This window comes from Lycorma delicatula, chromosome 1 (genome assembly GCF_047948215.1).
Source record: "Lycorma delicatula isolate Av1 chromosome 1, ASM4794821v1, whole genome shotgun sequence".
Classification (NCBI taxonomy): Eukaryota; Metazoa; Arthropoda; class Insecta; order Hemiptera; family Fulgoridae; genus Lycorma; species Lycorma delicatula.
The window spans coordinates 241,663,498-241,681,086 of NC_134455.1; the positions used below are offsets into that span (position 1 = coordinate 241,663,498).

Here is a 17,589-nt window from a genome sequence, read left to right on the forward strand (position 1 = left end):
CACTTTTTTCAAAATTAAATAAATCCCTTTGATTTCAGAGAGTGGAATGGGCTGGGAAACAAATTGAGACCAGATGATGTATGAACCAGCATTAATGCGATAACTAATGCATTCTGTATCAAAACTTAACAAATTTTATCTGATGTAAAATTATGAATCTCAATATAATTCATGTAATTAGGGTGAAATTTATAATTTTATAATATAATTTATGTTTCTGATAATAAAAAAAAGTTATCTGGCTTGAACAAACTATTAAGTACTTTCTAGAATACAATTTTTCTCTTTTGAAAAAGATTTGTTATAGCTAAATTTTCAATCAAATCTTCTTTCATTAAAAAAGATTTCATAAAAATTCAAGAAAACCATTTTATTTCCTATAAAACATAGTGTTTTGAAAGCATTACATTTTTTTTTAAATGTAGAGGTTTTTTTATGTTAATAAAATCATGTTCTTCAGTATACAAAGATTCTAGTCTGCTGAATAGCCTGGCCATTTTCCTTCTCTTCATTCAAATTCCAGTGAAATTGATGGAATTCTGATTTTAACCTTTTGGGGTTTAAGTATTCAGGTAATCAGTTACTAAACATGAATATCAGTTTTACAAAAATACAGTTTCATGCTCAGTAATACCATCTGTCTGTAGTGTATGATCTCTCTACCTAGTCACTTATTGAACATATGAATAAAACCTTCAAAATAAACATATAGGTAGTTAATATCTACATTGTATATTTTATGATGAATATATGAAAAACACCAAATTCAGTGAATTACAAGGTATGATTCAAAAGATAACCAGTTGGTATTGAAATCATTAAATTATGTTGTGGTGTAGAAATCAAATTCTGCTTTACATATAATGATTCCTTTTTATCATTTTAGAATTGGCAATCATTACTAGAAAGTGCATCATGGAAGAAATTGCTTGTAGATTTGAAATCTGTTTCTCGTGATATTGATATTCTGGAATGTATAAATATTAAAAATATTAAACAGAAAGCATCAGCAAAGCTCCTACTTGGTTGTAAAGTACCTTTTTTAATTGCTGTTTTGTGTGACATCAACTCATCTTCTCCTGATCCATATATTACACTTTGCGATCAAACAGGTATGTAAAATATCTTTTACAGAATTTCCCTATTTATTTTAATACCATTATTAATTATATATCCAATCGTAATTTTTATTTTTCATAGTTATACTGCTTGTTTTAATTAAAATTAATTTTTTTTAATGAAATTTCTTTTATACAATAGTATATTTTATATTGTGATGGTTTTTATCAGTGCACTAAAAAAAAAAACTTGATTAGAATTAGGAAAATGACTAATTCCAGAGTATTTACTTTTAAATGGAATTAAATTTTTCATTTTTTACTCTAGAATGTTTTCCTTTTAAGTTTATTTTTAAATTAAAGCTATGAAGAAATTTTCAAATAGAAGATTTGTAAATATTTCTTAAAATAAAAAAAGAATTTAAATGCTGCTATAATTTTAAAAACAACAAATGGAAAGACATAACATCTCTATCCTAGGATTGAATGAAATACGGTGGAAAAAGGAAGGTAAATTTAAAACAGAATATAAGATGATTTATAAGGGAGGACAGCACAAAGAAAAATTTGTGGGTGTAATATATAAATAAACACTAGATAAAATATCAAAATCATACCTGTCAGTGATAGAGTGGTACCAATCAAGTTTCCATGTGATTCAGTAGACACTTTGGTCATCCAGATATACATGCCAACATCAAACACAGAAGAGGAAGAAGTAGGTAAGATAAATGAACGGATGCCGATAGATATACGAAGAAAATGGAAAGGAACAAGGTAGAACAATAATGATGGGTGAATGGAATAGTGTGGTTGGAAATGGGAAGTGGAAAAATGTGGAAGGTGATTTTAAACTAGGAAGAATAAAATGAAAGAGCAGACAAGCTGATTAATTTTTGTGAGGCTCCTGAACTCTGGGTTGCCAATATCTGGTACAAGAACCAATAATGTTGATTGAATACATGGAAAAGCCCTGATGATTAGGCAAGATACCAAATTGATTTTATTTTAATCAACTAAAAATTTAAAAAAAATAGTGTCAAGATTGCAAAAACATATCCAGGGGCAGATGCAGATACAGATCACAACCTATTGGTCATGAATGGTAGAACAAGACTGAAGCACGTTAAAAGAAAGCAAGTTTAGAATAAGTAGGATGAAGGAAGTTGAAGAACAATACCAAAGAAGACTGTGTACATGGAATTGAGAAGAAATTAGAAGATATGATACCGAGCAAAGTTGTATTAGAAGAGTGGCGTAATATTAGTATTAAGAATGCAATAATTGACACCATGGAAGAAAGGAGTAGGTATTGTAAAGAAAATAAGAAACAAGAAAGAATGGATCCCTGAAGTTATGTTAGAAATGATGGAGGAAAGAAGAAAATTTAAATGTGATGTTTCAGAGGAAAAGAAAAAAAATAATATAAAAAACAAAATAACAAACTGAGAAACTTGACAGATAAGATAAAGGAAAAATGGATGGAAAAGGAGTGTGAAGAGGTAGAAGATCTGGAAAGGAAAGATAAAATGAAAGAGATGTATAGAACAATAAAGAACTTAACATGCAGAGATCTGAGGAAAATAAGTAGGCAAGGACTGATAAGCAAAACCTGTAAAATTCTGTTTACGGTAAATTCTTTTGTTCTAATGTAGAAGAAAATAAATAAATATAGGTAGAATATGTGCATGAATTGTATGATGCTCAGGATAATAAGTGAATATTGAGTATAGAGGAGAAAGGTCAAATTGGGTAATAAAGAAAATGTGAGAGCCTGGAAATTTTGAGTTGGGAAGAGGAAAAGGCAGTACAAGATTTAGAAGAAAAGAAAGCCGCAGGATGTGCCAAAATACAATCTGAAGCTCTAAAAGTTTTCGGAAATAAAATGATCTCAAGGGTAACAAATCTAGTTAATAGAATTTATGAAACAGGCACATAGCGTGAAGAATTTGTTAAAACAATTCTATTCCCAATACCAAAATACAGCAATACTTAAAATATGTTCAGAGTATAGAACAGTCAGTTTTAAATGTCAAGTAACAAAGGCTATAACAAAAGTTCTATTAGGCAAAATAAAATTAAAAAATAGAGGAAAATGTGGGAGATGACCAATTTGGGTTTAGGAATGGAAGAGGAACACAAGATGCTGTTGGATGTCTGAGACGAGACTGCTGGCTGAAAGAATGATGAATTTGAATAAGGAAATAAATGTATGTCTGCTTTGTAGACTGGGAGAAAGTGTTTGACAGAGTGGACTGGAAAAAGTTTTTGGAAATTTTAAGGGTATTGGTGTCGATTGGAAAGATAGAAGGTTGATAAATGATCTGTATGTAAGGCAGAAAGTAGTTGTCAGGGTGGAAAAGAAAGCAACAGAACAACTAAGTATTGGCAGAGGTTTAAGGCAAAGGTGCTGTATGTCCACCACCACTTTTTAATGTATGCAGAGAAGTTGGTAGAAGAGGCATTGGAAAAGTCAAGAGGTGTAGGAGGAAAAATAATGAAATCAGTCAAGTATGCTGATGATCAGGCTGGATTAGCTGAGTCAGGGGAAGAGCTACAAGTAATGTTGGAAAGAATTGCAAGCACTGGTGAAGAATTTGGAATGAAAATTAATGTAAATTAAGTTTAAGTTTTGAGAATTGGCAAAGTAGAAGGTCAAGTTAAATTAGTACTGAATGGAGAAGTCATAGAACAGGTGAAGTCTTTTAGGTACCTAAGCAATTTTGTAAAAGAGATGGAAGCTGTACAGAAGAAATAAGAGGCAAAATTGTAATGGGGAAAAGGAGCATTTTTTTGAAAGGATTATTAACTGCAAAGAAAATATCAATAGCATTGAGAAAGAGATTTGCCAAATGCTTTGTGTGGAGCCATGGTGTTGTATGGATGTGAAACATCGGCAATAAAAAAGAAAGAAGAAAAATATTTGGAAAATTTTGAGATGTGGCAATGGAGGAGTGTATACAGCTTAGGATACTTGAAGGAGAAGGGTAACAAGGAAAGGGTAGAAGAAAGATAGGGATGACAATGGACATAAGAAAGTAAAGAAATCACTGGCAAATGAAAAGAAAGATATGAAAGCTTAAAGAAAAAAAGGTTCCAAACAAATTAATTAGTATCAAAAAACATTTTCATTTGTAACATTGACTCCATATTTCATAACAATATATCACTTTTCACAACTTGTTTTCGGACTGAGATTCATACTACTGAAAAAAAGTAAATAAAAATGGATTCAGTTGAGTAACAAAGAAGTCTGTATTGTATTAGGTTGAAAATTTAGATTAATTATAGTAGAACAATTTGATAAACGTAATAAGGAAACTTTGCAAGTTCTTAGGTGTGAATATTTGAAAACAAAAATGAAAATAAATAGAATGGATATAATTCCATTAAGTTAAGTCAGACTAGAAGGAAAGGATAAGATTTTAGCAATAAGATGACAATTTGCTATTCAGAAAATGAAAAAGAATCCTCAATGTTTCACATTTCATAAGAGGAAGGTAAAGAAGAAATTTAAAAAAAGGAAGAAATTAGGTTAGGTATGATTTTAAGCATAGTGTGAATAGAGGACGATTTTTACTGGTGGTAGAATATTTAATGTCAGAGTAGAAATGAATCCATAGGAGTTGCTTGTAATACAAGGTCATCTTCTGAATGTGAAGATTCTGTCACATCCATGTTCTGCTGTGTGGGTAGATGTGATTGAACAAATAGAAAAGGTTATGGCAGAGCAAAGTAAAGATTGTTATAAGGTAATAATAGGCTACTGGAATTCTGTGGTAGGGAAAAGAAAGATTATTAAGTTCCAGAAAACATAACAAACTAGGGTACATAGAATGAAAGGCTAAAAATAAATAAATCATTACTTTGATCAGTTTAAACTAATACATTACACATTGTGTCAAAAATGGATAGGTATGCTATTTCATATATAAGTAAAGGATTGGCCCAGAATTTTCTTGGATGAGTCAAAACCTAAAAAATTTGTTAATTAGATTTATAATTTAATAATAGCATATATAACTTACTTCAAAATATTGGCAAATTTCATCAGTACCCTATTACTGATACCCTGGTAAATGTTATAAATAATGCATAATATTTATATTTAAAATGTAAGTTTTAACTTGTTGAATATCAGCCAGAAATAAAAATACTGATTCAACAAACAAAGCAGTTAGAGCAAGTTCGTTTGAAATGGATCGGTACTGTTATTATTTGAATACCAGAAAAAGTGTATTAAATTCTTTTGTTAAAAGAATAGGGATGAGAAGTTGAGTCCTTTAGTATTTTTGGTAAGTTATCTCTTTTACTTCCAAATTCACCTTCCCTTTAGAGAATTATGTTGCATAATTTTAGATTTATTTTGGATTAAATATTAAATTATTGTGAAATAAACTTCTACATAAATTTGTTTTTAGCAAGAGTTCTTAGCTAGAGTTAGATTTTACAATTTCTGTGGTAATCCATGGATTTTTTTTATGTTTAAACTTTTTTTTCCTGAATGACAATTTAAGAAAGCCTTCTGAAAAACATTAAGAAAATTGTAAAATTTTTTCATCAAAGCTTTTTTTTGTTGTTTTTCCAATTTGCTTCTGACAATAAGATTTTCACATTTTTAATTGAATATTTATTGATGATAATCCATTTAAAAGTAATCATCCCATCACATATTTTCATTAATAAATGAAGCCACTGCCATTTGGCAGAAGTGATCTGTAAGAACATGCTGATCTACACAAATGGATAAAAAATTACATTTAGGTAAATTCGTAAAAAAAATTTTGCCAGTTTAAATGAAAGAGGTACTTGTAATATCTCTTTCATATAACTGACTTGAGGTATTGCAAGATAGAGGTAATACTCTCTCTTGGAGATAGAAATATTTAGATTGTAAGACAAGTAAGTAAGTTAGTTAGTTTATGGAACCTAAGCTATACAGTTTGTTTCATGAAGCAGTCTTAAAATAACTCTTATGCCATGAAAAGAAGGTATTTATTTGTTAGAAAGAATATTTGCAATTGATGAACCAGTAAGTATTTTTGAACAATTTATAAGTTACTAAACTTCTGTTGCAATAAACTTGTCCAATTCATTAAATTTTTAATTAGGAATTTGTATTACCATTATAATTGTTTTTTCTTTGAGATTATGGGTATCGACTGCTGTGGTTATTAGTCCTTCTCTCTTTGTTCTTGATCATTAGTGCTTGATCTGTTATAAGAAAAAAGAAAAAGCTTTTTCCATCCTAATAAAAAACTAGTGATGTAGTTAAATTTCTGGATGATCTGTCTTATCAGACAGATCATCCAGAAATAGGTGTCATAGGACATTAAAACCCCCAAAAACCTGAGATGACTGTGATTGTGTAAGACCTTGCCTCTTAAAAACATATATCCATTTCTAAAGAAATATTGTTATATCTTATCAAAACAGGTTCAATGATCTCACAATTCTTAAAAACTCATTCTTAATGAAAATTCATCAAAAAGCTTATAAAACTAACCACATCCTTATTATTTATCAACTAGATTTTCCCTTACACCATCCCTTTTTAATTTGTCTGAGGCCTTAGAGATGGAATCTTTATTCACCTCTAATATCAGGAAGGTAAGCATTTTGCGGTCAGCATCAGATGATACAGATCCAGATGGATTGGTGAGCATTGCATCAGAGTCTAGACTTATGCACTACCTGCTAAAATGTTTGGGGCGACTAAAGTGCTCACCCTGTGTTTTAGAGGCCTCTGTGCTTTCAGGTTCCGGTGCTCCAGTGTTGCTTGTCCAACACTTTTAACATTATTATCTCTTCTTATTGATTCCCTGAATGAGGATTTTTTCAATCTGTACTTTGACGTGTGCATTTGATTCCAGCTTCCTGTTTACTTTGTCATCACTTTCCTTCATCTTAGAACTAGGTGAAGGCTCATTCCTCAGTGAAAAAAAAATCTTTTGGTTGATCATATCTGCTCTCTTCTTTTCCACTTTTGGACTGTCTTTCGTGATTGGTTGTTTATTAAATCTCTCATTAATGATACACCCAACCGTACTGGCTGAAGGTGATGCTATTCTTGAATTTCAACTTTCGATTTGAAAGAAATTGTAGCAACCTGTGCATAGGTATAGCAGTCTACTTTGAGCAGTTTTCCTCTGGAAGTAGCTGACCTTTTGAATTGTCTTAACCTGTTGAATTGTTACTTCTTTCTTGTACATTGGACAGTTCCACGAACTTACTAGATGATTGCCATGACAATTTGCACAAACAGGTGGATCCCTGCATGGATCTAGATGCAGTGGGTCACTGCAAGCACAGATGTGTTTCCTTGTATAATGTGCTGCTGTATCTCCAAATCTAACATCCAAAGCACCGCAGTGGAGTCAGGATAAATGGACAGACGTCTAATCTGGGGAACCCAGTTTTTATTTTTTCTGGATGCTGTTTGAACTTGGTTTGTTGAACATCAAAAAATGTGACACAGTGGGTATAACTTCTCCATTACGTAGTATGTTCAATCACACACTACTGAATGAACTCCATGTTCATTCAGTTTCTCGACAATTCCCTCCTCCATGCAGTTCAACATATTCCTGCATGCAACTACCCCCTTTGAGATATTTTAAGTGCTGTGTAGTGTAACCTCAATATCAAAATTCCTCTTTTCTTCAACTTAAATAACCATGAGTGTTGTAAATTGTTGACATTATCAACGAACAATCCTACAGCAATCCTTTTCACCTCCTTTACTGGTATTCGTGCATTTTGGGATGCCATGAGCTTTCACAAAAGGACTAATCTTGCCAAAATCTCCCTTCTTTTCTTTTAATCACCAAATATTTTCAGTTAGTCATGGGTTTTTATTTGGACTCTGCCTCAGAAATTGTGGAATAGATATTTCCATAAAAGAAAGTGACACCAGACAATATATCACAAAGTGCAGGAGGAGAGGTGGTTGGTCATGCTGAGATTACTGATTTTGTCTGGGTTCCTCCAGTCAGCTACCTTCCACAGATTTAACATCCAGGCCAGGGAATCGGTTAACTACTCAACTCACTATACCAACATCTCAGGGCTTGTACATAGTATTAAGGACTCCTATACCCTTACCCATGGGGTAATCCTTGCCAAGAGCTGAAGTGACTGACACATTGAGCGGCACAAGACTTCGACAGAGCAAGCATTCATCAGCTCATTCCCAGCCCAGGTTACCCTACTGGGATGAGGATGAGTAATCCCCATCTGCACTCCAGCCAACCTCGGCAAAAAAAACCACTGTCATGTCTCTGGCTCCTTGCTGCAAGCAGTGAAAGCAAGAAGCACAATACAACCAGCTCAGACAGCTTGGGACTGCCATTCCTATATTCTACCAGCGAGCTGATGAGCAAAAATATGATTATTATTATGACTACATATGATTACTATTTGGTATTATAATTATTAATGTTAATTAGAATAATTATCTATAAAAAACTGTTTAGCTAGTTGTGTTAAAAAAGATATTCTATGGTTTTAAAAGAAGGATGCTTTTTATTTATTTATTTTTTTTTTTTTAAATTACAGAATATATATGTAAATATGTATGTGTGGTTGTATATAAGTACAAGTATATATTTGTATATGTATGTATTGCAAAACTAACATTATTTTCATTTCTGTTAAAGTATAAAAGAGATTATGTTAAGTTTATCTGAAGTAAATTTATGTAGGCTTAATTAATAAAAAGCTTGTTCCATTGTGCAATCATTTTTGGTGTGACCAAAACCCTGACCCTGAAAGCAGCATCTTGTGTTTGGTATATATGATGGCATACAGACAGAAAGATAGCCAATTCTTATCAAGTCAGGAATCACTGGAGCAGAAAAGGTTTGAATGAGATAGGTGAGGATGTTGGGCATCAAAACCTTTCTCCTTCCTTATTATCCTCTGGACAGAAGTGACTGCCGACAGTGATAGCTCTGCTGATTTCCGCTAATTCAATACTGTTTGTATAAAATAATATTTTCACTTACCAACAATTTCTAATGTAAGTATCCAAGCGCTATTGGAATCATTTCTCCATCAGGGATTATTTGAAATTATTAATTTAATATTCATGTATGCTAATTTTTTATGTATAATTAAATAGAAGTTAAAATTGTTACACGTTCATAATAGTTGATTGTACAACTTATTTTATTAATTGATAATAGACTATCAGAATGTAACAATTTTTACTTCAGTTTAATTATATATAAAAAATTATATACATGAATATTAAATTAATAATTTCAAATAATCCCTGATGATGTAGAAGTGACTGCAAAAGTGCTTGGCGGATACTTACATTAAAAGTTGTTGGTAAGTGGAAATATTATTTTATACAAATTATATTAATACCAATGGTACCAAATGCTTAGAAAATTAGATTCAATACTGGATAAATCATAGCAAAAGATCACTCTCTTGCTGAAATTTAGAGTATTATTGGGCTAGGAGTTTTTGACATTGATCTTCACTACATACTTCAATCAGCAGCTTGTGTTTTTTGCACAACTCCTAAGCTTCTTAATGGATTTCAGAGACCCCCAGGTTGTTATCATGCTCTTATTTATTAGAAAGGGAGAAATCTTTTCGAAGGATTTACCTTTCTTATTATATTTAACTATAATAAACCGTACACTTATAAATTTACCACTTTCTGGTACACCTCTTGTTTCTATTTCATTAGACACATCTTCAACTTACAAAGTTGGTCGAATTCTCTTAAGACTCCCTGGTTTGTTGGTTTTTTTCAAGTGGATCAACAGCCACTGAAAGATTTTTAATTTGGACTGCCATATGTTTCCCACAAGTACCAGCAGTTTAACGGACCACTCTAGCAGAACCCATCCATGCTGAAGCTAGAGCTACATACAACTGGGTTCACCCTAGTACCCAGAGGACATTGTTTGAGACTCACTACGTAGAACCATCCACCCATTGACAATAGTTTCAACCTTGGGTTATGGTTGCATTTCATAAGGTGTTGCTGCAATATCACCAAGTTTAATTGTAAGAAGAAACAGTGTAAGATGTTGTGTTGCTGTGTAAAGATATATGTTATAATATGTGTATTGTTTGTGGTGTATGTGTATTGTGTAAAACATTCAGCAGATCAGTGAGTAGTAGGAAGTAAAGGTGTATAAGCTAGGGCTGTGGGGACTCCAACCCCCAAAATCTTAAAGAGTAAGGACTTCCTGTTGAGGACATAAGTTGTAGATGAATAACAGAAAATCTAAGTTGTAAAAAGCATTTCTATTATTGATAAATAAGTGAAGTACTAAATTAATATTATAAAACAGCATATAAATAATTAAAGTTCATGTAATTTATTAATACAGTACAAAAAATAAGTAATGATTTTTGCAAGACATGCAATAATTTCATTCGAGGAGGTAAACTGAGAGTACTTGAAATCTCAAGAATTGCAGAAAATAATACAAAATCATAAAAATTCAAGTAAGTCTAGGTAACATTTAAATATATTTTGTTTCAAGTAAAAGTAAATAAGATAGTTTTAGATGTAAACTATATTTTAGAATGGGGAAGTGAAAAAAATTTTACTTGAAAGAAAGAATTATTCAGAAAATAAAAAATATTTCTTAGATTAAAATTATAGCATAGATTAAAAAAATAGAATTATTAAAAAATGCTTATCTTGATAAAAAATTGATGTCTTGAAAGATAGATTAGAAAAAAATTAACACAATTATGTAAGTTTCCTCTCTTGTGCTAAGCTAACTTAGAAATGTTATTTACTTGATCTGCACTCTTAAAATTATATTGGGGAACATACAAACACAACAATATGTGAGTCTGAAGGTTAGATCGGAATATGTATTCTCCTATTCAGTAAGATTACCACCAGCAGTGAATATGTTTAACTGCAACGCTGTGCTTGATGTGACTGTAATGTATTTTTTATTGGCCCAAATATTGTAGAGGTTGATTTTAATAAATATAGCTATTCTATTAGTTAAATAATAATAATATATACTATTGTTAAATTATATTTTGCAATTGAATTTGTAGATGTATATGCATCTACAAATATGCTAATGATTAAGTAGAGTTCTGTCAGATACAGTAGGAGAAAATATTGTACAATGTAATTTAATTTACATTGTAAATTACTACTATTTGTTTAAAAAATTAAACAAATAGTAGTATAAAATTTTATTACAGCTTAAAACCTATTTTTACAGTAGTTCAGAACAATTTTTTTTTTATTTGCAGAACAAATTTATTCCAAATGTAAAGAAATATGCTGTATTACACAAAAAAAAATTTAATTAATTTTAAGGTTTTTTTTTTTAAATAAAAAAATTGTATTTTTTATTTATAAATACATAATTTATGTTTATTATTTTAAATTTTGATTTTGCTTTGTATTTAAAAAATAATTTTTTTAATTAATTTTTTTTTTTTGTCTTCAGTCATTTGACTGGTTTGATGCAGCTCTCCAAGATTCCCTATCTAGTGCTAGTCGTTTCATTTCTGTATACCCTCTACATCCTACATCCCCAACAATTTGTTTTACATACTCCAAACGTGGCCTGCCTACACAATTTTTCCCTTCTACCTGTCCTTCCAATATTAAAGCGACTATTCCAGGATGCCTTAGTATGTGGCCTATAAGTCTGTCTCTTCTTTTAACTATATTTTTCCTAATGCTTCTTTCTTCATCTATTTGCCGCAATACCTCTTCATTTGTCACTTTATCCACCCATCTGATTTTTAACATTCTCCTATAGCACCACATTTCAAAAGCTTCTAATCTTTTCTTCTCAGATACTCCGATTGTCCAAGTTTCACTTCCATATAAAGCGACACTCCAAACATACACTTTCAAAAATCTTTTCCTGACATTTAAATTAATTTTTGATGTAAACAAATTATATTTCTTACTGAAGGCTCGTTTAGCTTGTGCTATTCGGCATTTTATATCGCTCCTGCTTCGTCCATCTTTAGTAATTTTACTTCCCAAATAACAAAATTCTTCTACCTCCATAATCTTTTCTCCTCCTATTTTCACATTCAGTGGTCCATCTTTGTTATTTCTACTACATTTCATTACTTTTGTTTTGTTCTTGTTTATTTTCATGCGATTGTTCTTGCGTAGGACTTCATCTATGCCGTTCATTGTTTCTTCTAAATCCTTTTTACTCTCGGCTAGAATTACTATATCATCAGCAAATCGTAGCATCTTTATCTTTTCACCTTGTACTGTTACTCCGAATCTAAATTGTTCTTTAACATCATTAACTGCTAGTTCCATGTAAAGATTAAAAAGTAACGGAGATAGGGAACATCCTTGTCGGACTCCCTTTCTTATTAGGGCTTCTTTCTTATGTTCTTCAATTGTTATTGTTGCTGTTTGGTTCCTGTACATGTTAGCAATTGTTCTTCTATCTCTGTATTTGAACCCTAATTTTTTTAAAATGCTGAACTTTTTATTCCAGTCTACGTTATCGAAAGCCTTTTCTAGGTCTATAAACGCCAAGTATGTTGGTTTGTTTTTCTTTAATCTTCCTTCTACTATTAATCTGAGGCCTAAAATTGCTTCCCTTGTCCCTATACTTTTCCTGAAACCAAATTGGTCTTCTCCTAACACTTCTTCCACTCTCCTCTCAATTCTTCTGTATAGAATTCTAGTCAAGATTTTTGATGCATAACTAGTTAAACTAATTGTTCTGTATTCTTCACATTTATCTGCCCCTGCTTTCTTTGGTATCTTTACTATAACACTTTTTTTGAAGTCTGACGGAAATTCCCCTTTTTCATAAATATTACACACCAGTTTGTATAATCTATCAATCGCTTCCTCACCTGCACTGCGCAGTAATTCTACAGGTATTCCGTCTATTCCAGGAGCCTTTCTGCCATTTAAATCTTTTAATGCTCTCTTAAATTCAGATCTCAGTATTGTTTCTCCCACTTCATCCTCCTCAACTTCCTCTTCTTCCTCTATAACACCATTTTCTAATTCATTTCCTCCGTATAACTCTTCAATATATTCCACCCATCTATCGACTTTACCTTTCGTATTATATATTGGTGTACCATCTTTGTTTAACACATTATTAGATTTTAATTTATGTACCCCAAAATTTTCCTTAACTTTCCTGTATGCTCCGTCTATTTTACCAATGTTCATTTCTCTTTCCACTTCTGAACACTTTTCTTTAATCCACTCTTCTTTCGCCAGTTTGCACTTCCTGTTTATAGCATTTCTTAATTGCCGATAGTTCCTTTTACTTTCTTCATCACTAGCATTCTTATATTTTCTACGTTCATCCATCAGCTGCAATATATCGTCTGAAACCCAAGGTTTTCTACCAGTTCTTTTTTATTCCGCCTAAGTTTGCTTCTGCTGATTTAAGAATTTCCTTTTTAACATTCTCCCATTCGTCTTCTACATTTTCTACCTTATCTTTTTTTACTCAGACCTCTTACGATGTCTTCCTCAAAAATCTTCTTTACCTCCACTTCCTCAAGCTTCTCTAAATTCCACCGATTCATCTAACACCTTTACTTCAGGTTTTTAAACCCCAATCTACATTTCATTATCACCAAATTATGGTCGCTATCAATGTCTGCTCCAGGGTAAGTTTTGCAGTCAACGAGTTGATTTCTAAATCTTTGCTTAACCATGATATAATCTATCTGATACCTTGCAGTATCGCCTGGCTTTTTCCAAGTGTATATTCTTCTATTATGATTTTTAAATTGGGTGTTGGCAATTACTAAATTATACTTCGTGCAAAACTCTATAAGTCGGTCCCCTCTTTCATTCCTTTTGCCCAGCCCGTATTCACCCACTATATTTCCTTCCTTGCCTTTTCCAATGCTTGCATTCCAATCTCCAACTATTATTAAATTTTCATCTCCTTTTACGTGTTTAATTGCTTCATCACCATTTAATTGCTTCATGCTTCATTTTAATTAATAAAATTTTGAATTTTATTTTAGTTTAGTGTGCCCCAATTATATTTGTAAATTCCATTATAATTTTTTTTTATTGAATAACAATTATTCTATTTACAAATCAGAGACAATTTTATTTACATAATTTTTTTATTAAAATTAAATTTGGATTCCATAGCTATATTTGAATTGTAGTTTTTAATCATTCATAACCTTTTAACAAGAGCGTAGGAATAAAAAAAGATAGAAAACAAAAGTTAGAATTCCTGATTAAACCAAAATAAGTTACAGTAAAATCAAGCTAATCCAGATCGATCTGACCTTTACCAGTTGTAAAGAAGTTTCTGAAAACACACATTTGAAGGAAAAAAAGAGTAGACTTTTTAAGGCCCAATAAGACTAATAATTACTTTTGTTTACGATTAGGCCTACATGACATTACTGAAGTACATTATGGTACTCTATATTGACAGATGTGAGGCATTATTCAAAATAAACATTTCACATTATATTTACTCGTGCACTGGTTTTCAATAATTTTAGATCTCAGTCGAATTTGATTGTTTGTAGTCATAGTTCCATTATATATACATTATAGTACATACAGTACAGTTAAATTGGTATCGTATTTTTGTTTGTGCATTTGTATCAGTATTCTTGCATGTGTGTTCTGTATTTCTGAAATGAAAAATGGTGTCAAAAGGAAAAAGTGTAACAGTTTCTATGCAAGAAAAAATGCATGTACTTAACTGTGTTGACAAAGGGTAAAGTTTAAAAAACATACCCCTTGAATTAGAAGTTGTGAAGTAGTTTCCAATTGAAAAAAAAAATAGAGAGGCCATTGAAAACTTTTGTGTGAAAATGGTTGTTAAAGACACTTTGGGAAATAGAGCTACAATAAAAAAATCTAAACACATGCATATGGATGAAGTATATGTGATTTTGTCAGGAACATGAACATGGGGTTCCAGTCTCAGGGCCATTCCTGCAATCAAAAGCTTTAATTCTAAGTAAAAAATTAGGAGGTCAACCATCATCTTCCACTAGTGATGGTTGGTTAGAAAGGTGGAAAAATCAACGTGGTATACACCTATTAAAAATCTGTGATGAAAGTCTAACTAGTAGTAGTGTAGCTAGTGAGAAGTCTTAAAAAAAATGTTAAGTTATTTGCTGATCAAATATTTAACACAGATGAGACTGGTATATTTTTTAGAATGTTACCGAAAAAAAAACAATGGTTTCTAAAATTGAATCTTCAGCACAAGGCCATAAATCTAGCAAAGAAAGACTGACACTTTTACTATACAATAACACATCAGGAGGGCTAAAATTGCCATTGGTATTTATAGAGAAATCTGCTAGACCGCATGCACTAAAAAATATTAACATGAATGCTTTTCCAGCTAAGTACACATCCCAAAAATCACCTTGGATGTGTTCAGATTTTTTAAAAATTAGTTTCACTTGGTCATCAAATATTAAGAGAAAAAGTATTAGAAGAAAGGTTTTATTCATTGACAATGCTGCATGTCATCTAAGAGAAGAACAGTGGGAATCTGGTAGTGTGTACAACCAAATGTAAGTGCTCTCATATAACCCCTGACCAAGAAGTTATAGAAGCTTTGAAGAGGTGATGTAGAAAGACATTGATAACTTCAGTGTTTGAACAACAAGAAGCTGCTAAAGAACAGAAAAGTCTTACATAATATCTTAAGACAATCAATATAAAAACAGCAATTCATTTTTGCAGCTTGGAATGAAATTACCAAACCGACTCTAATCTAAAGCTGGAAAAATATTTGACCAGATGTCCCAATGGAAGAACCACTCATTGTGTCTAATTTAACTGATAAGACAGCAACACTGATGAAATTATTGTTCAGTTATTTCAGAAATTGGAAGGTGTTCAACAGTAAATGATGAAGAAATCGCTCTGTGGTAACATGCAATAAAATCTTGGGAATGAGATCTTGAACAAAGATGAGATTGTGAAGGCTTGTTTGGCATCATCCTCGCAAGTTAACCAAAATGACAGTTCAGACAATGAAATTGCAGAATACGTAACGTAAGTTGCCCAAATCATTATGAATCTGTGAAAATATTGGAGCGATTAATTACCTATTTTGAGAGACAAGAAGACAAAAAGTACGTGTAACGTACTTTTACCATTAAAGTGTTTACAAGATCGTGCAACCCAAAAGTTTTTTCTAATTTTAAACAGAAAAATATATATGATTTTTTTCAATTTGATATTTTATTGTAATACATACTGTATACAGGATACACTGTTTGAAATATTAACAAAGTTTTTGTTAAATGTTCTTTGTGATTTGTGTTATACAATTGAAGATCCATAAGCCTCAACTTTATATATATACTAATTACATAAGTAAAAATTTTTAACTAACTACAGTAGTAACTTAAGTAGCTACATTCACTGTTTCCATACTATTTATTGTTATGTATACTAAAGTGAGAAGGATTGATCAATTATTTGAATATTGCAATCCCATCAATGTGTCTAACATCCCTGGGTAATCCGAACTTTCACTAAACCAGACAAGGTATGTTACCATCAAGTCCAGATTAGCACGATTTTACTGTACGTATTGCAACTCATTCTCTGATTTCTACTGAATAATAGGCGATCATCAAGGAATAAATAGCCTGAGCACTATTTTCTATGGCCAATTCAAAATCTTATGAACTTGATATAACTACACATTCAAATTGGATCTACTAAAGATATGAAACCCAGTCAGCCATGGCATGTTTCATTTGCTATGAAATTCCCACTATATATTCTCATCCAAAAGCTTCCCAAGCATTTGCAGTGAATTATTATCAACCAAGAAAAAAATAAAATAAATATAAAAATTTTATTTAATTTTTAACATTATCTATTTAATTTTATTGTTAAGTAAAATGTTTTAGACTAAATAACAATTTATAAAATGGATTATGGTACATTATTTAACAGAAATCCAAACATGTTTTATACCCTATCTATTGGAATTCTGGGTGCCTTTTTGTTCCAAGAATGAATGGATTATTATGAACATAATTTTTAGCACTTCACCAACTTACAAACCAGAAGGTTTCCAGGAGATGCTTGCAAATTGCTTGGCAGTAAACTGTAATTTTGTTTGTAAAACAAAATTTGTAAAGTTGTACAAAATTATTATCTATATAAATAAAAATGTAAATGTTCATTTGTTCAAAATCTTAAATCTCCGAAAGTTCTTCACTGATTACTTTGAAATTTTGAAAACGTTACATTCAAATATGCACGTGTTTTTATATAGCTGATGTCACATCTGTGACAAGTAAAAACATGCATTTTTTAAAAACAGTGCTATCTGTTGGATTTAAAAGCAACACATGCTATACTAAATATTTTACGATTTCATTTCAGTATTTCCTATATGTGTGTCCACTATAGGCTAAAAAACTATTAGACCGATTTACATGTGTGGAAAAAGGAGAAAGGGAAAAATCAGAAAATGAGAAAGAGAAGAAAGGGAATAGAGCAAAAGAAAAAAGGGGAAAACAGGAAAAAGGAAATAGAAAGGGGAAAGTGTAATAAGGG

General features: G+C 31.3%; 1 protein-coding gene across 2 annotated transcripts in view; it reads left to right on the plus strand.

The window, feature by feature from the left end:
* LOC142329917 (uncharacterized) overlaps positions 1–17,589 on the plus strand; it is a 41,254-nt gene that overhangs the window by 16,756 nt on the left and 6,909 nt on the right. For both annotated transcript variants that reach the window (XM_075374854.1, XM_075374865.1), the window contains exon 5: positions 887–1,112. In XM_075374854.1, the coding sequence (XP_075230969.1) occupies positions 887–1,112 (226 nt within the window). The remainder of the gene's footprint in view (positions 1–886; positions 1,113–17,589) is intronic.